The 24,106-nt window shown below is 44.0% G+C and overlaps 1 protein-coding gene across 4 annotated transcripts in view; it reads left to right on the top strand.

Annotated features, from left to right (window-relative positions):
• The window catches only part of DNAH1 (dynein axonemal heavy chain 1), a 118,660-nt gene extending 94,678 nt beyond the window's left edge, over nt 1-23,982 (top strand). For 3 of the 4 annotated variants that reach the window (XM_081900180.1, XM_081900181.1, XM_081900183.1), the window contains 24 exons: nt 4,121-4,312; nt 6,078-6,245; nt 6,400-6,591; nt 7,055-7,186; nt 9,182-9,307; nt 9,814-9,933; nt 10,592-10,741; nt 11,328-11,488; nt 11,766-11,991; nt 12,090-12,285; nt 13,949-14,100; nt 15,183-15,379; nt 15,868-16,012; nt 16,249-16,407; nt 17,225-17,356; nt 17,942-18,112; nt 18,387-18,566; nt 19,576-19,752; nt 20,178-20,348; nt 21,074-21,204; nt 21,764-21,908; nt 22,253-22,459; nt 22,835-23,069; nt 23,677-23,982. In XM_081900180.1, the coding sequence (XP_081756306.1) occupies nt 4,121-4,312; nt 6,078-6,245; nt 6,400-6,591; nt 7,055-7,186; nt 9,182-9,307; nt 9,814-9,933; nt 10,592-10,741; nt 11,328-11,488; nt 11,766-11,991; nt 12,090-12,285; nt 13,949-14,100; nt 15,183-15,379; nt 15,868-16,012; nt 16,249-16,407; nt 17,225-17,356; nt 17,942-18,112; nt 18,387-18,566; nt 19,576-19,752; nt 20,178-20,348; nt 21,074-21,204; nt 21,764-21,908; nt 22,253-22,459; nt 22,835-23,069; nt 23,677-23,798 (3,987 nt within the window). In that variant the 3' untranslated portion in view covers nt 23,799-23,982. Of the gene's footprint in view, nt 1-4,120; nt 4,313-6,077; nt 6,246-6,399; nt 6,592-7,054; nt 7,187-9,181; nt 9,308-9,813; nt 9,934-10,591; nt 10,742-11,327; nt 11,489-11,765; nt 11,992-12,089; nt 12,286-13,948; nt 14,101-15,182; nt 15,380-15,867; nt 16,013-16,248; nt 16,408-17,224; nt 17,357-17,941; nt 18,113-18,386; nt 18,567-19,575; nt 19,753-20,177; nt 20,349-21,073; nt 21,205-21,763; nt 21,909-22,252; nt 22,460-22,834; nt 23,070-23,676 lie in introns of those variants that run through there. The other variant, XM_081900182.1, reaches the window with a different exon arrangement.
• Nucleotides 23,983-24,106: the final 124 nt, after the last annotated feature.

Below are 24,106 nucleotides of genomic sequence, written 5' to 3'. Positions count from 1 at the left end.
TGCCTCATTAATTTGGGAAGTACAGAGCTGATGCACACCCCTAGTATCGGTTATCTGAATTCCACACCTTGAGAATTTTAGTGTTAACTTTCTTCATGCATTTGGGTGTTAAAATAGCTTTTATCTTGAAAGCATGCAGATAATAATTGGTTAAATCTTATAATATAAAGGAGGATCAAGCAGGATTGCTCATGGTCAGGGAAAAGTTTCAGGGCCCTACATAAATATTTGTTCTGCCCTTTGGATACTATCCCCCAGCTTCTTCGCACACAGACCACAGCCACCCTGGAGCAATCCTGTGAGCCAAGTGATTCACTTTGCATTTTTATTTGCATCAACATCATTGCAGGATGTGGGACTAAATGACCCTCGGGGTCCTTTCCAACTCAGCAATTCTGTGATCAAAACCCCACTGGTGCAGTAGCAAAACAACAATGCATGTAGTCTTTTTTTAGCCACTCTTTGTAACTTACCCCTGTAACCCTGGGAGCAAACTGTAGCCTGGAGTTCTCTTATACCTATTTCTGCAGAAACCAGCAGGGGGAACTTTTCACAGCACAAAGATCAAGTATTAGCGGCTGCTAATTGTCCTAATTGCAAACTGCTGTGTTAAAGCTATATCGGAAGCCAATTGACAAATTGGTACGATTAGTTTCTATCCAGTATTGTACTCCTATATCCGGCAGCTGCCTTTTGTATTGATCATCACTGCCATCCTGTCTGTACAATTTCTGCTCACAGGTGGCAATGCAATGAAAGCCCATCAGCTCTAGTATGCTCAGTACTTTCCCAGCCTGTAGCCCTACTGATACATAATAGGGGAGCTCATCCCATTGCATTCCAAAAAGACATTCTTGAGATTCTTCTCTTGCATGCATACCTACCTAGCCATCTGATGGCAAACACTGGGACACTTCAGCCATTATTTGCATCAGGTGGTTTTATCCATAATTGAATGCACACTTACCCGAAAGTATATTTAGTGGAGCTTCCAAGTACACATACATACATACATTGACACAGAGGTAGTATGACAATAATCTAAACTGGGGAAAGTTCAAGCACAAATGTTCTTTTCTCATTCAGTGTGGTTCTGACATTGAGTGACAACTTGCAAACATGAAACCATCTTCAAAGATCTGACAACAGAGACAGTTTTCATATAATGCCAAGCACAATATTGTTCACTCATAAAGCTTTGAGTGACTAAGGCTCACTGTCCTGACCTCAATTACCTGGGAGTAAGCCCCATGGAATTCAACAGGGCTTACTTCTGAGTAGACATGGTTAAGATTGTGCCATAAATTAGGCAACTCTAAGTGATCTAGACCAGATGTGAGAAACCATTGGCCATACTTGCTGGGGCTGATGGGAGCTGTAGTTCAGCATCATCTGAACAGCCAAAGGTTCCTCATGTTGTTGTTGTTGTTTAGTCGTTTAGTCGTGTCCGACTCTTCGTGACCCCATGGAACAGAGAACGCCAGACACCTCTGTCCTCCACTGCCTCCCGCAGTTTGGTCAAACTCATGCTGGTAGCCTCGAAAACACTATCCAACCATCTCGTCCTCTGTCGCCCCCTTCTCCTTGTGCCCTCCATCTTTCCCAACATCAGGGTCTTCTCCAGGGAGTCTTCTCATGAGGTGGCCAAAGTACTGGAGCCTCAGCTTCACAATCTGTCCTTCCAGTGAGCACTCAGGGTTGATTTCCTTAAGTATGGAGAGGTTTGATCTTCTTGCAGTCCATGGGACTCTCAAGAGTCTCCTCCAGCAGTTGTCTTTGTCCATGGGGTTTTCTTGGCAGGGATACTGGAGTGGCTTGCCGGTTCCTCCTCCAGGTGGATCATGTTTGGTCAAAACTCTCCACTATGACCTGTTCATCTTGGGTGCCCTGCTCGGCATAGTTCATAGCTTCTCTGAGTTCTTCAAGCCCCTTCGCCACGGCAAGGCAGTGATCCATGAAGGGGTCCTCATACTTGAGCTCAACAAAGAAGGTCAGGGCCCTGCATCCTTAATGGATATGCAGAGGAGAGAATTTGAAAGGGTTACCTGCTGAAAAAGAAGACTGGGCCCCTTTAATAGTTATGTAGAAGGAGGACTTTCAGCTGGTGTTGCTTATATTATGTGCTGCAGCTGCTAACATCCCTCTTCTACATAGCTGTTAAAGGTTTGGGAGCTTTGTCTTTTTCAACTGGCCACCCTAGGATTTGGACACTTACTGCACTTCATGTCCTGAAATTCTCTTTTCTACACTATGAAAGGTTTATGAACCCAGTCTTCCTTTTTCCTCATGTCACTAGGCATGTGTCAATCAAACCTAAGTAGGTGGTGTTTCAAACCTAAAGAAGCAGCTATATTCAGGGCAGCTATCATCTCCTCCCAATAAATAAGAACCGCACCTTCAAAATGACTGCATTTAAACATGCCACTGGGTAGTATTCAGCAAGCCCATCCTGTCTGCTTGTGCAGTGGAACTTTTCCCCTTCTCCCCCCCCCCCCCCGCGCACACTCCATGCCCCTTCCAATTCTGCTTCATGGGGCTGGGAAACCCCTAGAATATATTTAAGGGGTGTGTGGGAGGGAGGAGAAAAAATTCAACTGCACAAGTAGAATTCCTTAAGCTGACAGAATGTTCACTCAGTGTTACTTTGGATTCTATCCTTTCCACTAGTCTAAAAAAAAATAATCTCTTGTCCAATTTCGCATCTAGCTGCAATTTGCAGACTACTGGAGTATTCGGTGTACTCCTGGTATCTCAGTTTTCTCTCCTGCAAATCTTTTCACCTCTTCAACTGTACCTACCAAAATCACTGACCACCTCCTCCCTACCAAATTCAAAGGTCTCCATTTAGTCCTCACTCCCCTTGACCTCTATTCTCCCTTTCAAATTAATCACTCTCTCTTGCTTGGCTCCCCTTTTGCCCTAAGTTTCCATGATTCTGCCCTCCATGAATTCTTTTCCTACATGCCTAATTGCTCTTTCAGCATTTTCATACAAGAAAGCTCTTCTCCTACTTTCCTTCTGTGTTGTGGTTCCTATTTTTGCCTTTCTGCTGTTCTTCCTCTACACACATTGTAGAGTGGCTTTAAGTACCACCTGTATGCTGCTAATGCCCAGTTCTCCCTCGCTATCCTAAAATTTCCCCCTTTCATCTGATGTCACATGTACAAGTACTTCACTGGTTATTTCTTTTTGGTAGTTCCATTGTTGTCTCAAATTCATTACATCCAATAGCAAACTTCTCATCATTTGTCCCAACCCCCTCACACTATCTGAATTCATTGATAACACCACCACCTACCCTGTTGAAAAGGTACAACACACACTCACTCTTTCCCTTGGTCCTTTTCTTTCTGACATCTTGGCAAAAGCTGATTCAGGCCCTGGTCATCTTGCATCTTAATCACTGCAAACTTTTCTCAGCATCTTCCCTCATTTTTGTTCCCCTCACCTCAGTCCAGCACTTGGTTGTCAAAAAGCATTCAACTCTCTTATAATGATGGCCACATGATACACTTCCTTAAGTTCCTAGACTTCTTACCTATTCAGTTATGCACATGGTCCCTTACCCCTCTTCATTCATATATCCTGATGCATTCCTGCCTGTAATCTTCACTTGTCCCTCTCTGCCACCCTCTGCTGCCCGAAGGTCTTTTGCTCTTTGCAGCCTCCCAGAATGTCCCCAAGATGCCATCCTATCTTCAAACCCCTCCTACTTTTCCACGAAGCCTTTAGCAGAACCCCGCTAGTCCTCATGCCCCCATTATAACTAAGCTTAAATACATGTCACTGAAGTAATATCATATTCTTGCCCCTTTTACCCCTTCCTTTGTTGTCTTCCTTCTGTCAGTTTGTAGACAGTAAACCCCCTTGGGGGCAGGGACCTATCCTTTCTTTGTTTGTAAAGTGTTGTGTACATGGATAGCGTGTTATAAACAATGGCAATGATCAGAGAAAGGGCACTCAGCTTTATGACTGTTGGTGCTCTTTTAAAGACCATATTGTAATCTTGATTTGTTTCATGCCTCAGTACTGGAGTCCAGGATAGTTAGGAATGCCCTCCAGCAGATGTGACATTATACTGAATTACTGATCCACTTCTTTCCCCCGTGTTTCCAACTAGGTGCGAGCGATGCAGCGTCCTCCACTTGGAGTGAAGATGGTGATTGAAGCTGTCTGCATCATGAAGGGTATCAAGCCCAAGAAAGTGGCAGGAGAGAAACTAGGTTCCAAGTTAGATGACTATTGGGAACCTGGCAAAGTCCTTCTTCAGGACCCAGGGAAATTTCTTGAAAGCTTGTTTAAATATGATAAGGTAAGTACCATAGTAGTCAGTCAGTCATTTTCTCTCTTCCATGCTCCTCCCATCCAACTGACCAGAATAAAACGGCCTTGGCTTCTCCTGTGCTTTTAGCAACAGCTTGATCTGGAAGCAACAGCAGGTGAAGCACTTCCTGGCATGGGAATAAACTTTTCGTCTGCTAAAGTCTACAGAGGGAGTTGCTATTAAAAGCTCAGGAGCAAGGGCTAGTAAAAAAAGAAAAAGGGCAAGCCTAAGTACTAGTGTAGCTGGCATAATTGTGGGACTTAAGCTTGCCATCTAGTCAATCAAATGCTTTTCTCTCATAGCTTTTTGGTTCATGCTAGTAAAGCTCAATTTAATTAGTTAATGGGCGTATATTTCAGAGAAATAATTCATCCAATATGCTACATCTCTGGGTAGGGATTTCTAGGATGCCCCTTTTTCCTCCCCTCACAACCTCACCTATTTGGCAGGGAGGGAGGGAGGGAGGGAGGAGGCATCTACCATTTCCCCGCTTTATTTTCTTTTGGCTCAAGCCAGGATATGAGCTCCAGGGTCTCATGGTGTGTGTTTCAGAGAAGCAGCCATCCTTGCAAATCCTCAGAGTAGATTAAAATCCAAGGGAGACAAGAACTCCTGGTTTAATATCCTCCCACCCATGCCACAAATCCCAAAAACACAGTCTGGAGAAGTTTGGCAAGGGCTTTTCCTGGCAAGGAAGCATTTGGTGACAGTGAAATCTTTCAAAGCAGTCGTCTCCATTGATGCCCATCAGGGCTGCTTTGAAAAGATGCACCTGAAAAAATGATTTTATGTAGGGGCAAGGCGGAAATGCCACTACTCACAGGGGACCCTGTTGCTCCAGTAGTCTCCTACCCCCAAGATTAATTTTCACAGGTATAGCCCCTGTTGGAGACCAACCACCCCACATTTCTTAGGAGGTGCAACCCCTTTATAGTACCTTATTCCATTAAATGTAGCAATTAAACAACAATTCAGTTAAACAGAGGGGTTGAAAGAAGCCACACCCAGTGAAACTGCTGGTGGGAATAAACACCTTATATCTGCAGAGAATCCTTCAGGCTAAAGGGTTTTACAAGGTGAAGCCTGCTTGCCCCAGATGCTTCCCTTAGCCAGGGGAGAGTTCTCTTAGCCACACAAAGCTATCATTTGACAGTCAGGGATCTGGGAGGTGTGCAAGCAATCCCTGGCTGTGAAATGGGGAAAGGGGGTCAAGCTCATTGCACTTCCCAATTTTGGGAGGAAATGGCTCGATTTATTCCCAGGTTAAGGTTGCGTAAAACATGGACCATGCATCTATCTGTAGTCACAAGCTGGCTATGAAGCAAATGTCAGTGATGATGTTCCCCATTAAGGGATGTGATGCGAGGAATACTCAGCTGTCCTTTTGACTGTGATTAGTCACTGGACGCACCTTGGCCTACTCACCTTTTGATTTTGGCCTGAACCAGCAGATGAAAATAAATGGTTTCCTTTCCTTCCACTTTTTGGGGAGGTAATGATAACCTGTATTGCCCACAAACCAAACACATTGCCTTGCAGTAATAAAAGCCATCTTGAAGGAATGAATGAGCAGTGCCTAAGCTTGGCTTGAAGCTAGAAACAGAGAAGGGAGTGCACAATTGGGAGTTTATGCTTTTCCTGCCGCACTGATGAATTTTTGCCATGGGATTTGGTTCTGCCTCACAGCTGACTCCCCTGATGTCTCAAACCTTGATGCTCCCAGCACTCATAATCTCTTTTTTAACCCTTTCAGGATAACATTGCAGATTCAGTAATTAAGTTGATCCAGCCATATATCGACAGTGAAGAATTTCAGCCAGCAGCCATAGCCAAAGTGTCCAAAGCCTGCACATCTATCTGCCAGTGGGTCAGGGCCATGCATAAGTATCACTTTGTGGCAAAAGCTGTGGAGCCAAAACGAGTAAGACCTACAGCAGGGCTTCTTCAAAGTTATTGCATGTACACCTAAAACTGAATGGAGCCTCTGCCCACCCCCATTGCTGCTAACCACAATTATTTTCCTTGGAATTATGGCAGAACTTGACATTCACAAAAATTTCTCTCTCTCTCCACAGCAAGCCTTGAGGGAGGCTGAAGAAGACCTCCAGGCCACACAAAAGATTCTGGATGAGGCCAAGGAGCGTCTTCGAGAGGTGGAAGATGGCATTGCCAACCTGCAGGCCAAATACCAAGGTACTCTGGCCACAAAAGAGGAACTCGAGATGAAGTGTGATCAGTGTGAGCAGAGACTGGGTCGGGCTGACAAGGTAAGGGCCACGGCCACAACTGTGGATTCTCCTGCCCCATTCTCTTCACCAGGCCTCACCTACCACTTGTTGGGGCAAGATGGAAAGACAGGAGCAGAGGCTGAAGGAAAGAACTGGGGGTGAAGAAACAGCTTTCTTTTGTTTCACATCAGCAGAGCTGTTAAAGAGACAGACACAATCTCCAAGTTGCAATCCAGAAACTCTTGGGGGGGGGGGATACTAGTAAAACCACCAATTTCTTCTGACAATTATGTCCGCCCGAGTAAGTTTGCCAAATCCTCATCGATAGTAATTTTGTGGCCTTAATCACAGCAGGGAGTCAAATCTGCTTTTTCATTTCCCATATATCAGTAGTTGGGCTTAGGTGGGCAGTCCCAGTCACTGTTTTTCTGTGGCATTTTCTGCTGGGGTTTGGTGGAGCTTCTTTGAGAAAGAAACTAATGTCAATCTTTCTTTTCTCCAGTTGATTAATGGCCTGGCTGATGAAAGGATACGCTGGCAGGAAACAGTCCAGAACCTGGATTATATGATTAACAACATTGCAGGGGATGTGTTGGCTTCAGCTGGCTTTATAGCATACATGGGCCCTTTTACGGTGAGTAGGAAAAATATTTTATTTTCCAGAATACCTGATCAGTGTCTTGATTTAGTTCTGGTTCAGAATAAGTTCCCCAAGAGAAAATATGTTTCTGGGTCAAATTCCTGCTGCATCCCACATTGTAGCTAAACCATAGTGGCATAGTGCTGAATTGTCAAACATACAAGGGCTGAAACTGGGATAGTTGCAGTCAAAATCTAACAGTGCATATTCTTGTTAATTAGTAAGTCTGGGGGCCAATGGCCACAGAGCTATTAATTACTAAATGGGCAGTCTTAGACCATAGGAATGTAACTGGTGGAGAGAGAGCTCTGTGTGATGTCATTTCCCCTGTTTCCAGTGGCAGGAAGAAATGAGACATATGTTGCTCTCTCTCTCTCTCTCTTTGTCCTTTTGCACCATGCTTTTGATGGAGATAGTTGTCTGTCTGTGTTCTCCCCATGTGCAGACATAGTTGAATCTTATAATTTAACTATGAATTTTGTAACCTAGAAGTATTTTTACCTGCATTGTTTTTGCTGGTGTTTGTTGAAAATGAGTGCAAGACTTTAAGTAAGCGCTATTTTTAACTTACTTTACAGTTTTTGTTTTGATTATTTTTCCAAGTGTGGTAACTAAAAAGGGGGAAGCGAGCTTGCTTCAAAACTGGGTTTAAATAGGTTTTGCAGCCTTTCCTTAGCTTTTATTTTTTCTGCCTAGGGATAGTAATCTGAAACTCTGACCAGCTAGCTTTCTAAGTGCAAACGCTAAGCTGATTATTCTAAACGTTTAAATCCCAAACACATGGGGAGACTGGAATGATAATTGTAATTAATACAGCCTCTCCTACTTACTAAATCTGTCCCACAAGAGAAACAGCCAGTGCAATTGATAGTTAACAAGTATAAAGTGATGCATATTGGGTTTTTAAAAACCTAACTTCACCTATGTGCTAGTGGGGCCTGAATTGGCGGTCACTGTCCAGGAAATAATTCTTTGTCAAGGTGGATAGATTAACGAAAATGCCAACCCAATATAAAAAGAGGAATTCCATATTCGGGCTCATTTAGGGAAGGGAGTGAAAATAATATTTTCAATATCATAATGCCCTTATAAAAATTGATGTGCAGTCACACATGGACTATTATGTACAGTTCTCATTGCTTCATCTCAAGAAGGCTATTGTAGACCTGGAAAAGGTGCAGAAAAGGGAAACCAAAATTAGGAAGGGGCTGGAACAGTTTAGTTTAGAAAAAAACATACAAGTAAGGAGAAGGGCATGATAGAAGTATAGAAAATTATCCAGGGTGTAGATGAAAGTGGATAGAGAGAATTTTTCTCCTTCTCTCTTAATACTTGAACCCAGAGTCATCCAATGAAGCTGTATGTTGGACAATTTAGGAAAGACCAAAGGAAGTTCTCTTTCACCACCATGTGATGCAGTAAAGGCCACCAACTTGGGTGGTTTTGAAAGAGATGTTGATAAATCCATGAAGGAGAAAGCAGTCAGTGGGTACTAGTCATGATGGCTGTGTACAGAAGTGGTTTGCACGGTGGGCTGCGCTGCAGAACCACCCTCCTGACACCAGCATTTCTGCCACTTAACGGGTCAGTGCAGGGGCAGGATAGCAGCAGAACTGGGGCTTCACAGGCTCCCCAGCAGGAGCACCAGAGTAGCCCCAACCTCACCATTGCCTTGTCCCATCACCACACTGTAAACAGCAGCAACACCAGCGTTGGGAGGATGGCTCCTCAGCATCACCCCACTGCACCAAGCAGTGATGAACTGCTGAATACCAGTTGCCTGGGAGCACAAGTGGGGAGAGTGCTGTTGCACTCATGTCCCATGAGCTTCCTATAGGTATGTTGTTGGCTACTGTGTGAACAAGATGCTAGACAATACATTGGAACAGCTAGGAATGTGGGCCTCAATTCTCTTTTCCAGCATGTTGGCCTAATTTAGCTAACTGTAATACTGATTTAATATCAGTGATGCATAGTTTTCCTTTGCAGGGTCAATACCGCAATTCACTTTATGATGAATGGATAAGTAAGCTTGAGACGTATAATGTTCCACACACAAAAGAACCAAACCTGATAGGCACACTTGGAGACCCAGTGAAAATCCGATCGTGGCAGGTAATTTTAAGAGTATACACTGACTGAATTGTTTTGAAATGTGTTCCCATGCTTTGAATAACTTTAAACTGTGGGGCTGAATCCGAAGAAAAAGAAGAATGTATTATTTATACCCCCGCCCATCTGGCTGAGTTTTCCCAGCCACTCTGGGCAGCTCCCAATCAAGTGTTAAAAACAATACAGCGTTAAATATTAAAAACTTCCCTGAACAGCTATGTGGACATGGCTTTGGTTTCCCAGGCCCTAATTCCATTGTAGACAAAACTCAAGAAGAAGTGAATCACAGAATAACTATACAATGGATTGCACTGCACACCTCACCTTGTCCTCTTCTCCGCTAGCAGAAGTTTAAATTATGGAAAATTTGCTTGATTGACATATTTTGCACAGGTTGCATAAATTTATTTTCCTTGCTGCAGAACATATGTTATTGCCAGTGCAGTTTTGTTTAGGGGCAGAGTATGCAGAATTTGTGTTTACTGTTAAAATGATGTGTTCTTATTCAGATTGCAGGTCTACCCAATGATACCTTGTCTGTGGAGAATGGAATGATAACTCAGTTCTCTCAGCGCTGGACTCTCTTCATAGACCCCCAGGGACAAGCCAACAAATGGATAAAAAACTTGGTAAGGGCTTCTGCTTCTGCGAAGTCATTAATCCAGTTCAGTGGTACCAGGGGATTTGATAACCCATCCTATCTCTGAGATTGAAGTTCTGTTCCTATAAAGACATGTTGTTTACACCTCACTGTTAAAATTCCCAGTTTGCAAACTATAAATGCAAATGTAAAAAAAATACACACCCTTGTTATCTGAATCTTCTGATTATTATTATATTAATATTATTACAATTTTTTTAAAAAAAAAATCTGCTCTTTCCTTCATGAAATGAAGGAAATATGGTATAATTTTAAAGCAGAAAGCCAAACTTCATGGGTTTCAAGGTTCAGCTGCCAGTTCTGAGTATTGATTTTCAATGTGAAAAGCCGTGATCAAAAAGCAAAAGCAGAACAAGGCATTGAACTGTTATCATGAAGAAATATGAGCAGTGAAAGTGGTTATCACACAAGTGTTCCTTTTGGTTGCTTTCACACATTGGAGAGTCGCAGGTCTGGGTGTTCGCTGTGTTCAATTTATTAACAAAGTGGATTCTTATACTCAAGATTTCTCCACCCCCACCCCATGTTTCTTTTAATCAATTTTCTATTTGTTGTTCCACATTCACACAAGCAGGCCCCCACGTATCACCTGTACTGAGTTTGTCTGCACCTTCTCTGTTTTTCAGGAGAGAGATAGTGGGTTAGATACATCTAAGCTCAGTGATCGGGACTTCCTGCGCAGCTTGGAGAATGCCATTCGTTTTGGAAAGCCGTTCCTACTGGAGAATGTTGGTGAAGAACTGGATCCGGCCCTTGAACCTGTCCTGCTAAAACAGGTGCCTCTGATTTGTCTGTGCCTGTTTGATAAAGTATTAGCAGACACTGGCAACTTTTCTGCTGTCAGCACTGAGTGAAGGGGCTACTCTAATGTTGGAATGCCTTTCATCTTTAAGAACTGGCATCTTCTGTGTGAATTGGGGTAACAAAGGTGCAGATTTGTAGTTGAGAAGCTTTGGGTGGAGAAGGTTTACTTCTTCCCCTGACAGCTGGTTTTGCCTCTATTAGCTGCTGATCCCCTGTTATCATCCATAAAATGAAGGAAAGAGAAATGCTTGTTAATATGTGTTGATATGCTGGACCAACTGGGACTAGCAAGCAGCTTTGATGCCGAGACGTGCAAATTTGTCTTCTGATTGTAGACTGATACTAGCCCAGAAATTCTGCAAAAATCCATTCTGGCCTCACCATTACCATCTACTTTTGCCCATCCCAAGTCACACTATCCGTACACTCTCAATAACATGAATTTGTTGGACAGAGTTGGCTATGAAAGTTGTGTTACTATGTGTTACAGAATTGTGTCTCTTTTGTTTGCACAGATGTTTGTTGCTTCTTCTTTTTACTTGTTTTCCTGATATACAGACCTATAAGCAGCAAGGTAGCACAGTGTTGAAGCTGGGAGACACAATCATTCCATACCATGAGGACTTCAAGATGTACATCACCACCAACCTACCTAATCCCCACTACACACCAGAGCTATCCACCAAGCTTACGCTGATTAACTTCACCCTATCCCCCAGGTAACACCAGCTCTACTTTTCATTGCTGATGCCAGCAAGTGTTCTTATACTCTCCTTGGGCTTAACCATGTCAGCTGCTTTTCCCCACCTGTAGTTCTGAGACAGAGGTTGCATCCCATCAATCTTGATAGATGGAACTGTGAATTTGAGCCCTGCTAGACATGCAGTTTGCGGCTGGGGAAAGTCTGAAACCAAGCTCTAATAGAACATGAAGATTCACTATGACCCTTTGTTGTTCAAATTGTAATATGTGTGGTTACTTCTATTCTTTTTACAGTGGCTTAGAGGATCAGCTGCTAGGCCAAGTGGTAGCTGAAGAGCGGCCTGACTTGGAAGAGGCCAAGAACCAATTGATTGTCAGTAATGCCAAGATGCGACAGGAGCTGAAGGAGATAGAAGATCAGATCTTGTACCGCTTGAGCTCTTCTGAGGGGAACCCTGTTGATGATCTGGAGCTTATCAAAGTGTTGGAGGCATCCAAGCTAAAAGCAGGGGAGATTCAGGTTGGTGACTAATCTGCACTTCCACCGCAGCCTGTCATCTGTTTGTTTTGACTTAATATGGAATGGTGCATTTTGTCTCGGTCTTGAATCTCCTGCAGGCCAAAGTGAAGGTAGCTGAACAGACAGAGAAGGATATTGACATCACCCGGCTGGAGTATGTGCCAGTGGCTGTCCGCACCCAGATCCTCTTCTTCTGTGTCTCAGACTTGGCCAATGTCGATCCCATGTACCAGTATTCATTGGAATGGTTCCTCAACATATTTCTGACAGGAATTGCAAATGCTGAGAGAGCAGGTACCTCTGATAATGTGCTGTGTGTGAAGAGAATCCCATCCCAAACCCCTCAGTGTCTCACTTAGAACTATAGAATTGTAGAGTTGGAAGGGACCATACTCTGATCAACACTAAAAGGACAATTTCATAGTTCAAATGTTCAGAGTTTCTAAAGTATTATGTTTGCATAGTAAAGTTGTTAGCCTTAGGATAGTAACCTCAGCTAAGTAAAAATGTAATGTAATGGTGATCCGAAATGCTTGTTTGTTACAAGCCATCCCAAAATTAATAGGTGGTCTTGCAGTTCTTCTGGAAGATGTTCAGACTTTTGAAGGATTGGAGATTTGTTCATCCTTGCACTTCAATATCCAGTAGAGCTCAGTGCTGGAATAAAATTGGCACACAAACCTTTTAAGAGTACATCTACTCATTATGGATCATAATCAGCCCCTACTAGTTTATTGCCAGAGTTGCAGAATCTCAATGAACTTCAGCTTGATCCTAGATTATTTCTGTATGGGGTTCAGTAAAATAATCCACTTTACTGAATCTATAGATGGTCATCATTTCAGGTGATGCTGGTGGCAACATTCAGCCATTTATGCTGTAGAACTAGTATGTAATCCAGAGATGCGGGTGTTCCTGATGCCGTCTGCCCTTCCCTCACCATATCTAAATTGTTCTACTGTCAAGCTCTGTACGAGAGAATTCTTTTAAAGCAGTGTTTCCCAACCGGTGTTCCGCGGCACACGAGTGTGCCGTGAGACGTTGCCTCGTGTGCCGCGAGATGCCTGGAGGGAGGCGGGCGAGTCGGGCGGCGAGAGGCGGGGCGGCGGCGGCGAGGAGAGGCCGCGCCTCCTGCTGCTGCCTGGCGCTCCTCCTCGCAGCCGGCAGCGCTGCCTGGGCGCCTCCGCGCGACTCTGCCTCGCTGGGTTTGGTCTCCCAGCAGAGACGGGTCACATGCGCCCCTCCCTCCCTCCCTCAGCCTGCGCGGAGGGAGAGCCAGAGAGAGGCATCGCTCCTGCGCGGCGGGAGAGGGAGCAACCGGAGCGATGCCCCAAACGAACGCATGGGACCGGAGGGGAAATCCTCTCCGAGGCGGATTGAGCGCAGCTGAGAGAAGCCTTTCGAGGAGCTGCCGTGTCCCCTGGAAACCCCCTTCCCAGCTCTGCCTCAGCCGCCGCCGCCTCAGTTGCCGCCGTCCCTCAGTCCCTCGCTCTGCTGCCTCCTCCCACCCCCAAAGCTTGGAGGTTCCCCAGCAAGGGGGAGGGAAAAAACTTTCACTTTTGTGCGTCCCTCCCGGCGTGACGCTGCGCGCTGACGTCACGGGGCGGGGCTTTAATGGTGGTGTGCCGCGAGATTTTTTTTCAGTAAACAGGTGTGCCGTTGCCCAAAAACGTTTGGGAAACACTGTTTTAAAGCACTAGCTTTTAACTTGGTATCCTTATCAGTGCAAAGCACTTGGCTTTTAAATGGCCTTCAGCCATCCTAGCAGTTTTTATTTCTTCAGGCAGTGTTCAGTATGCCAGCACCAGACAGGAGGCATGAGAAGTTTTTCTGGCTCACTAGTGCGGGCCTAAGTCCTCTTGAATAATGAACACAGTGCTAAAGCATATGGGAATATTGTGGGTCATTTCCTCCTACTCACTGTATGCATTGTTATTTTGTGCTTTCTTATTTTCAGACACCCTAAAGAAGCGAATAGCAAATATCAATAAGTACCTCACCTTCAGCCTCTACAGCAATGTGTGTCGGAGCCTCTTTGAGAAGCACAAGCTCATGTTTGCATTTCTGGTCTGCATCCGGATCATGATGAATGAAGGCAAAATAGACATGGTCAGTGAAACTATGTCCTCGGACCCTTTTAAGCAAGTATCTGTACGATCATGAACTGCTATGAGACTGCTTTTCAAAGCATGTGACTACGCAGTGTACAACAAACATGTCTTAAAGCATAGCCCATTGATAAAATGCAGCATCACCTATTAAAATTGGTTGAAGGCACCACCCTGTGTTTCACTGGTGGCACAGAATGTTCAGATACAGACATCTGGGAAACCTGATTATGCCAGGTGTGTGTGTGTGTGTGTGTGTGTGTGTGTGTGTGTGAGAGAGAGAGAGAGAGAGAGAGAGAGAGAATGTGTGTGACAACCACCTGCTAACTTGATCCTATCTCTCTTTCTGTGAATGGAACAGAATTCATGGAATGAGGCATTCCCACCTTCCCTTTCCCTCTGCAGCTCCATGAACTTCCTGAAAATCTATTATAGGGGTGAGGTGGCTGGGTGACCCTTGGGAAGGGATATGGGAGGCTGTTTCAGATGGAAAAGAGAAGTGACAAGCACCCAGTTCCCTTTACCTGAGCAGAGGAGCACCTGTTTGCTGCAGAAAACATCCATGTAATGTTTGTGTTCCCCACAGCAGTTGCAACTTGTAGAGCTACTGCTACAGTGTGCTTCCAGACATATATTCCTGGGGCAAATCCATTCCATACACTAAGGCACATCCAACACACATTTAAAGCACATGACCTCCCCCCCCCCCCAAAAAAAGAATACTGGGAACTGTAGAACTACAAATCCCAGCATCCTTAACAAACTTAAGTAGTGTCACCGAAAGTTAAGTTTCTGGGAAGGGGGAGCAGTATTACATACCTTTGTTCTTAAACCTGTAACCAGTGCAGAACTGTCCTCACAAACATACCTTATGGAAGTGATGGTTGCCCCACCCGACATTTTATCATGCTGACTGGTCCCTCGTCAAGAGTCTGCAAACATTTTGACAAGCCTGCCATCTGTGGGCCAGAGAGGTGAACACCTCCATACATTGGCACTTCTGGCCATGGTTCATGGAAGGAAATTTCACAAGCAGAGAGTCTAATTCTCCCTATCTATTATTTGTGATTTTTTTACATTCAGGATGAATGGCGATACCTAATTTCTGGTGGTGCAGTTAAGACCATGCGGGATAATCCAGCTCCTGCATGGTTATACGAAAGAGCTTGGAATGATATCTTGGCCTTGACCAACCTACACAATTTTTCCAGCTTTGCAGATGATTTTGTGGCAAATCTGAATGGTTTCCGAGCAATTTTTGACAGTGCAGAACCTCACAGGTGATGTTTCCCCTTCAGTTCCCAGTAGGGTTGTAGGTCCTGTACTGTTTTTTGTTTGGCTCTGCCCTCCCTTCCCCATCCCTCACCCCCACTGCTTGCCAATAGTAATTCTGCCCAGAAAATGGCTAGAGATGTGTTACTGACCTTGCCAGCCCCTTAAAAACATCAGAAGCGCCCTGCTGGCTCAGGCCAAAGGCCCAGCTAGTCCAGCATCCTGTTCTCACAGTGGCCAACCAGATGCTATGGAAACTCCTGAGCAGGACCTGAGTGTAACAGCATTCTGCTCACCTATGATTCCTAGAATCTGGTGTATGGAGGCATACTGCAGTGGAGCTAGAGCACAGCCATCAAGTGATCTGTCACAAAGATTGATTCCATTATAGTTGCCACATGAAATCCACTCTGAGAAGCCCGTCATCTTGCCCTATGCCTGTTACATTTTGAATGTGAAATGTGAAAACCTGACACAGCCCTTTCCTCTCTTGCAGGGAGCATCTGCCAGGCCTGTGGGATGCCAAGTTAGATGCCTTCCAGAAGTTGCTGGTCCTCCGTTGCCTGCGAGGGGACAAAGTCACCAATGCAATGCAGGACTTTGTGGCTGCCAACTTGGGGCAGACCTTCATTGAGCCTCAGGTAGCTACCAGCAGTTGAGCGTGGGTGGTAGGAGGGGTGAGCAGATTGATGTTTGGCAAAACCATCACCTCATACTGTTTCATCCTGCCGCCTTCTTTCTCAAGTCTAGCCATGGCCTTATTCCCAACACTAGATAGCAAAGCATAAAACGCTGTGCACTGACTCTGAGCAAATATTTTCTCCATTGTCCACTACCAGTTCTTAATAGAAAAATTCCACCTTTATTCCCATTTCAGACTGCAAACCTCTCTGTGGTGTTTAAGGAATCTGCCGCTACTACCCCTCTTATCTTCGTCCTCTCTCCCGGCACAGACCCAGCTGCTGATCTCTATAAATTTGCTGAAGAAATGAAATTTTCTAAGAAACTATCTGCAATTTCTCTTGGACAGGGACAAGTAAGTTTCCAGTGCTATAGTGCTGCACATCCCTTAAAACATGGCTGATCCTCGTTAATTGCTCTGTAGCTCTTTTCCAAAGAACTTTGGAAGTAGATTCCTGCCATTACTATCTTTGAGTGGATAACTAAATATAAGAGCAGTGGATGGGTTCAAGTCCACCACTGAGTTTTCATGTCTAAGTACAAGGTTTCACCCGAGGGGAGCTGAATTCAGCTCTTCCAGCACCCACTACAAAATACTGCAATCCTGTTTCACACACTTTCCTGCTTTCAGGAATTCTGGGTAACGACACTTGTGGACTCTGATCCACAAAAGCTGGTGACATAATAAATTTGTTAAGTGTCGTGAAACTCTTAATCATGTTTGCTGTCCTGCAGTATTCCTTCTTACATCTTGTATGGGTGTCTCCTGCAGGCAGACATGGACTTTGAGAGCCTACAACGCTCTAAGTGACCTTCACGCCCCTAGGTCAGGGGTGGGGAACTGGATCCAACTGGCAGCCCAAATCCTTATATCCCCCACCTCACCTGTCAATCACCTGGTGCCACATTGTCAGGTGACCTTTTTCGTGTGGCACTGCACACAAAAGGCCCAATGGGCACCAGGGTTTCAGTGCACAGTGTTATGCAAGCCCTGACAATCAGCTGATTGGTGGTGCCTACCAACTCCCTTTTAGTCCATCCATCTGGCTTTCTTAGTTTTCTTAGTTTTTTCAGCTTGCTTAGTTTTTTTGCCTTCCCTAATTCCCTGCTGACATAGTACAGCCACCCTGACTGACCTGTGGCTAACTGTGTCATCCTGTGTTGCTTCTTAGGGTCCCCGCGCAGAAGCCATGATGCGCAGTGCTATGGAGCGTGGGAAGTGGGTCTTCTTCCAGAATTGCCACCTGGCTCCAAGCTGGATGCCTTCTTTGGAACGACTCATTGAAGGCATCAACCCTGACAAGGTGACACACAGATGGACTTCAGCTTTTGCTTCCCTGTGGATTTTCAGCAGAAGCCATAAAGTTTCTCTCTGGATCCTTATGTAAATGTTTATAGGTATCTGTAGAAAAATTGTTAAAGTGATGGGACAGCAGTAGTTAGGCACGATCTTTCTAGAGTTTTCTACTTTCTTTGCAGAGCATGCTTATGCTGCCAACAAGAAGCTGGGCAAAAAAGGTGGAGGAGGTAGAGATTAGTTGCAGAATCTTGAGGCTCCATATGGGAGCAAGATAATAAGATGAAATAGAATCTCCAGTGAGCATTTTTTTGCTTCTGCAAAGGAACTCGCAGCATGTGTCACTTTCTCTCGATGTTCTCCTTACACATTCTTATTGCAGGATGTCTTTGAAAGCTCACAGGAGTAAGCAGGATATCTTAGGAGAAACGTTGACTGTTCCCTCCTATGAGAAATATATTTGCTGGTCTCTTTGTGATGGAGGAACACTTCTCCAATGGGAGTGAGAAAAGACTCTTCCGTATAAAGGTGTTTCAAAAAAGTAAAACAGAACTCTTTCAGATTATACATGGCTCATATTTCAATTGCCTAGGTACACCGGGACTTCAGACTTTGGCTCACCAGTCTGCCTAGTAACAAGTTTCCAGTGTCCATCCTCCAGAACGGATCTAAGATGACCATTGAGCCACCACGGGGAGTAAAGGCTAACCTGCTGAAATCTTACTTAAGCCTGAACAATGACTTTCTGAACTCCTGTACCAAGGTAAGAGGTCCCATTTTCCAACTTTCTCCTGCCAAGGGATTGGTTACCATAAGCTTCTGAATCAGTCCCTGTTCCTCTCCACTGCTACTGTGCCTCTTTGCACAAAGGGTACCACGTTACAGTGGTGTACAGCCAGATTTTTTGGGGGGAGGGGTGCATTCCTTTCTTGCTCATTAGAAGCAACTGTTAATGGAAATGTTGTAGCAGCATCTTATCCTGTGACACTTAGGACCCTTTTCTCAATGCATGTCCTTATTATTTCTGCATCTTGCAGCTTACGGAGTTCAAATCCTTGCTCCTCTCGCTTTGCCTCTTCCATGGGAATGCACTGGAAAGGAGGAAGTTTGGGCCACTGGGGTTCAACATTCCTTATGAGTTCACAGACGGAGATCTGCGCATCTGCATCAGCCAGCTGAAGATGTTTCTGGATGAATATGAAAACATCCCTTACAAGGTAGGAGAGTGGTGCATGCCAAGGGTGAAATCTGGGGTGTGAGAAAATGTGTGTGAAGGAATAAAATCCTCCCAGGAAGACGGATTATGTAGGTGACCTAATACTTGGGGAGTGGGTCAGATAGTGCTTCTAGCCTTATTGGAAATACTGCTAAACAGCCTGAAGTTCCACGTTTGGCGGAACATATTCACCATTTCTTCTCAGTTCTTTGGAGAAGCAGTAGTATAACGCTGCAACACAGCGGCTGCAGCAAAATATACTTAAGGCCCCTCTTGCCACATGCTCTGATGCGACAGGATTATGTCTCCAAGCAGTGGGCCTGAATATTGTGTACAGTTTACTCAAAATATTTAAACTGGGTTCATTTGGACTGGTCCAAATACTCTGCCTTTGCACAGCCTTCATCAATAGTCAGTGTTTGTCAACAGCAACAATATGGTAAACCGTGCCCATCTAGCCATGCCTTCCCAGCCACTGTCAAACCTTCCGCACCCTCTTATCCATTGCTACCATGCTTGTTAACTGTAAATCCATTTCTTGCATTCAGCATGGTGTACCCTTATTTCCCTGTCTAATATAATAACAACAACAAAGATGATGATGTCTTATTTATATGTCACCCATCTGACTGGGTTGCCCCAGCCACTCTGGGCGGCTTCCAACAAATTAAAACATCAGACACCATGTGTTTGGAGTAGTTGAGGCAAGCCAATCCAAGCTTGTGCTTGTTTTAATGCTGTAGCTGAACCAGCCAGAGAAAAAAATTATTGATGTGTGTAAGTAGATGGTGGAGACTTGGATCTGAAAGTCCCTGTGCATGACAGAAGGCACTTGCACTCATGCATAGCTAGGTGATCTCTGGCATGGGTGCTCTTTCCCTGGAGAGTGTTTTTCTTCAGAGTGGCTTTTGGCATGGAAAAAGAGGGCTGGCAAAGTGCCCCAAATTGTTCTCCTCTTGTACCCAAGCCACAGCCTCCTCTGCCATTTCTATGTCCTTGTCCTTTTGTAGGTTTTGAAGTACACAGCAGGTGAGATTAACTATGGAGGCCGGGTGACGGATGACTGGGACAGGCGCTGCATCATGAATATTTTGGAAGATTTCTACAACCCAGATGTTCTCAATCCAGAGTTTTCTTACTCAGAATCTGGTGTCTACAAACAGATTAGTACCACTTATGACCTTAATGTAAGTTGCGTAAACTAGTAGGCAAACACACTGCACTATAGAAAGAATTAAACCTATACTAGTCTGAGTGTGTTGCTCTGTATGTGCCTGGTTGATTCAAAAGTGAACCACTTTTCTAAGAGTCTGTATCAGATTTGGGAAGATCTCTCACAGATGAGTCTGTTCCTGAAACAAAATGCACGATGCTGTTGCAGGGGTTGTAACAGTTCTTCCAAAATACAAATTTTGGTTGAAACCCTGAGTGACAGGTTAACCAGGCAAACACATAATAATTCATAAGCACAACTTGGTAGGTAAACAATCTTATTAGAATGTGTTCTTTTATAACTGTTGGAACCGTTTCTCCCTTTCTTTCAATAGTTTACTTTTGGTCTTTCTTAAAGAAATTCCTCCGCATTGTTCTGCATGTTGATTTCCCCCCATAGGGATACATCCAGTACATCAAGAGCCTTCCCCTCAATGACATGCCTGAGATATTTGGATTGCATGACAATGCTAACATCACCTTTGCTCAGAATGAGACTTTTGCACTACTTGGGGCCATTATTCAACTTCAGCCAAAGACATCAACGGCAGGAGGGCGGAGCAGGGAAGAGGTCTGTAAACCTGCTACCCTAATGGAATATGAACTTAGTGCATATCCCCGCCCAGAAATACTCTTTAATAGAAAGAGCTGCCTGTATACCAAGAGGCAGAACAGAAATGGCTCAGAATGCCACAATGGGCACAGTTCAGCTCCCTGAGAATATTCCCTTTCATTTTAAAACAAAAAACATTTCTTGTCATTATGGCTGAGAAGATAACCTGAAAAGTGTTTGGGCAATGTCTCCTGGAATCTCAGAAAGGAAATAGAATAAGAGTTCTAGTAGGCAGTGACAGCTCTTGGCCATGACTAAAAATCATGCAGAATGTTATGCAAAATAAAGAATATTCAGCAGCACTTAATGTGCATAATTTCTACAGATCACAGAATTCAGCACTTTTTTGTACAGAATTTGAATTGCGAAGGGTCAGAATTTTTTTTTTTAAATGAATAGTGTTGTCCTCATTACAGAACTACTTTGCTATGTGAAGATCTCTCCCTGTCTTACAGTAGACATCTCAAGGGAGCAAAGGCACCCACCTTAAAGGTTAGGTGACCTTACAGCCTGGCTGCAGTATAAATTGCATATGTAATGTGAGAGCAGAAACAAATTACAGAGTAGAAACAATTTACTTTTCATCTTAGACACGAGTCTTCCCTCACCCAGTTTAAATAAGCTATTGTGAAGTTCTCCACCCACGAACTGTTCCTTCCACGTCTTTTCCATCCATTTTCTAGATTGTGGAGGAGACCTCAAAAGATATATTGGAGAAAGTGCCTCAGCCCATTGACTTGCAGAGAGTAATGTTGAGATATCCTGTACTGTATGAGGAGTCCATGAACACTGTTTTGGCGCAGGAAGTGATCAGGTACAAGTCTTACTTTAACCCAGCTCTTTGCAAGACTCCTCTGCAGGTGCCTCTCCGAGTTTACAGTTTAGTAAACTGAAACTAGTAGAGGAGCAACTGCTAGGGAGAGCAAGTGGGTACAATAGATCTGCAGGCAGGTAAATGAAGCGGGAGCTGCCTTTCTCCACCTATTTGGGCATTTGAGGACAAACCCCATTTACATTACCCTCACAGCACATAAATTTGTGTTTCAGCTTAAGGTTATGAAAACTGAACAATTTATAACTTTTCTGACATTGAAATGTGGAAAGAAACAAATACCCCCCTCCCCTGCCCACAATTCTTATTTCAGACATATTAATACCTAGTTACGCTGAAAATGAATTTAAACAGCCTTTACAGAGCTGCATGTGATGTAAGGTTGAGAATTTTGTTGAAAACCAGCATATAAATTAAACATGATATCCCCAAGTTTACACAATAGTGTAGTCATATATGCTCACAGATGTTATTAAAATCACAGCATTGGATTAGTTTGCTTTTTTTTTTAAACAAGAATACCTACCTTGATTTTGCACAGATACAATCGTCTGCTGGCAGTCATTGCAGCGAGTTTAAAAGATCTGCTGAAAGCTCTCAAAGGCCTAGTGGTGATGTCATCCCAGCTGGAACTGATGTCCATCAGTTTATACAACAATATTGTCCCGGAGATGTGGAATAGTAAGGTACTTCTGAGTGCTATGCACAGTTTTTGGTAGTTGCAGCAGTGCAGCAGGTTGTTTTGCAAAATGGGAGAAACACCTCTAACACCACTTAGCTGCTATGACTGGTCAGTTTTTTCATAAGGAACGCCAAGCCAGACTGAAACTTCACAGATGTACAGATGAAGCAAAACCTTAAAAAACACTTTTTCTTGCTTACATTGTAGAAATTTAGCACCATAGATTACTGGCTGACCAAATAGAGTTAATTTTAATTTGCATTTAAAAGGTTTGCCTCATAGCAATTCAAAGGACTGGGACTTACAGAAACTTAACAGCCCCTTCTTCAAACACCATTCTTCCCACAGGCCTATCCCTCCTTGAAGCCCTTGGCCTCCTGGGTGAACGACCTGCTGCTGCGCATTGACTTCTTGCAGAGGTGGATTGAAAAAGGGATCCCACCTGTGTTCTGGATAAGCGGCTTCTTCTTCCCACAGGCTTTTCTAACAGGGACACTGCAGAACTTTGCCAGAAAGTCTATCATATCCATAGACACCATCTCTTTTGACTTCAAGGTCAGTGGATCATGTTGTATCGAAAGCTCAGCAAGTGATGTTTTTTACCCTTTTACCTACTGAAAACCCAAGTGTCAGCTTTGCAAGTGAAAGGTACCTGTGGTTCCTAGTCCCCATTACATTTAAACCACTACAGCAGTCATACACCCCTACTTTTAAAAATTTGGTAGTTTATGTTATGTGAATAGTGCTACAGGTATCCCCAACTAGACACAATCCTTCTGCTCAGATACAGACAAACTCCTTTGATACAATCCCACAGGCAGGCTTCTTTTTCTGTTGTTTAAAACTGGCACATTTCTTTTACCTGATTGATTGATTGATTGATTGATTGATTGATCGATGAAAACTTGCTTTCCCACCCTCTCAATTCAGGTGATGAGTCAGCCTGTGCAAGCACTAACTCAGCGTCCTACTGAAGGATGTTACATCCATGGCTTGTTTCTGGAAGGGGCTCGCTGGGACCCCATGTTCTTTCAGCTTGCAGAGTCACGACCAAAGGAGCTGTACACAGAAATGGCAGTCCTGTGGCTAGTTCCTGTGCCTAACCGCAAGCCTCCAACCAAAGGCATCTACCTGTGTCCCATCTACAAGACATTAACTCGTGCAGGTAAGCCTTTCAGGGAAAGGTTGGGTGAAGGATGCCAAAACTTGGAAAGCAACAGTATTAGAAATTCTTCTCATAAATCTAGCCTTTCTCAACTTTAGGTCCACACATGGTGTAAGACTACAATTCCCATTATCCCTAGCTTAGTAGTGGTCAGGGATGATGGGAGTTGTAGTTCAAGAAAGGCTACAGTAATCTATCAATAGGGGAGACAGGTGCTTTCTCATGCTGAAAATCAGGTTAGAACTTTAGATATGTCCCTTTGCATCTTTGACTACTTTTAGCAAGATAAAAAGCTTCTCCCATCTCTCAAACAATCTGGGGATTACAAACAATCCCTTGTTACATGGTGTTTGCATAAACCTTTGCTAGGGAAGGGGAAGCAGAACAAACAAGGAAGAAAGTGCTCTGCCCTCCAGCCATGATAATTTTTTTCAGCTACTTTTCTGTCTCGAGAGATTTCTTTTGCAGAAATCATGCCAGTTTGAAAGACAAAAAAACTCCTGTAGCAAATGTCATTTCAGCCTTGGGATCATCAGCCTGTAAGTGGTACAAAGATATTATCTTCTTCAGTATACTACAGTCTAACACTGTTCATTTTCTTTGCTAGGGACACTGTCCACAACGGGCCATTCTACTAACTATGTGATTGCTGTAGAGATTCCAAGCAGTAAGCCTCAGAGGCACTGGATTAAACGGGGTGTTGCCTTGATCTGTGCCTTAGATTTCTAAACACTGAAGAAATAGACTTGAGCAGCTTCCTGAAGCTTAGAGGAAAATGAAGTTATGCAGGTGCTCTATGCAACTAGACTTGTTTGATGAAGCCGCCTCTGCTGAAACACAGCTGATCATAAGATTGTGATAATGCTATCATTTCGTTAATTTAATCCTATAACATTAATAAAATATCAACTTTGGTTTCGCAGACAACTGTGGCACTCCTAACTGGGATTTCCCTCATCCTGTAGACAAAGAGGACACAAGGGTGCAGTTGCTAAGATGTATAGAGACAAAAGCATTTCTGTTTTTGCAAGTATAGA

This window comes from Podarcis melisellensis, assembly GCF_964234715.1.
Source record: "Podarcis melisellensis genome assembly, chromosome: 2".
NCBI classification, from domain to species: domain Eukaryota; kingdom Metazoa; phylum Chordata; class Lepidosauria; order Squamata; family Lacertidae; genus Podarcis; species Podarcis melisellensis.
This window is presented reverse-complemented; position numbering and strand designations above follow the sequence as displayed.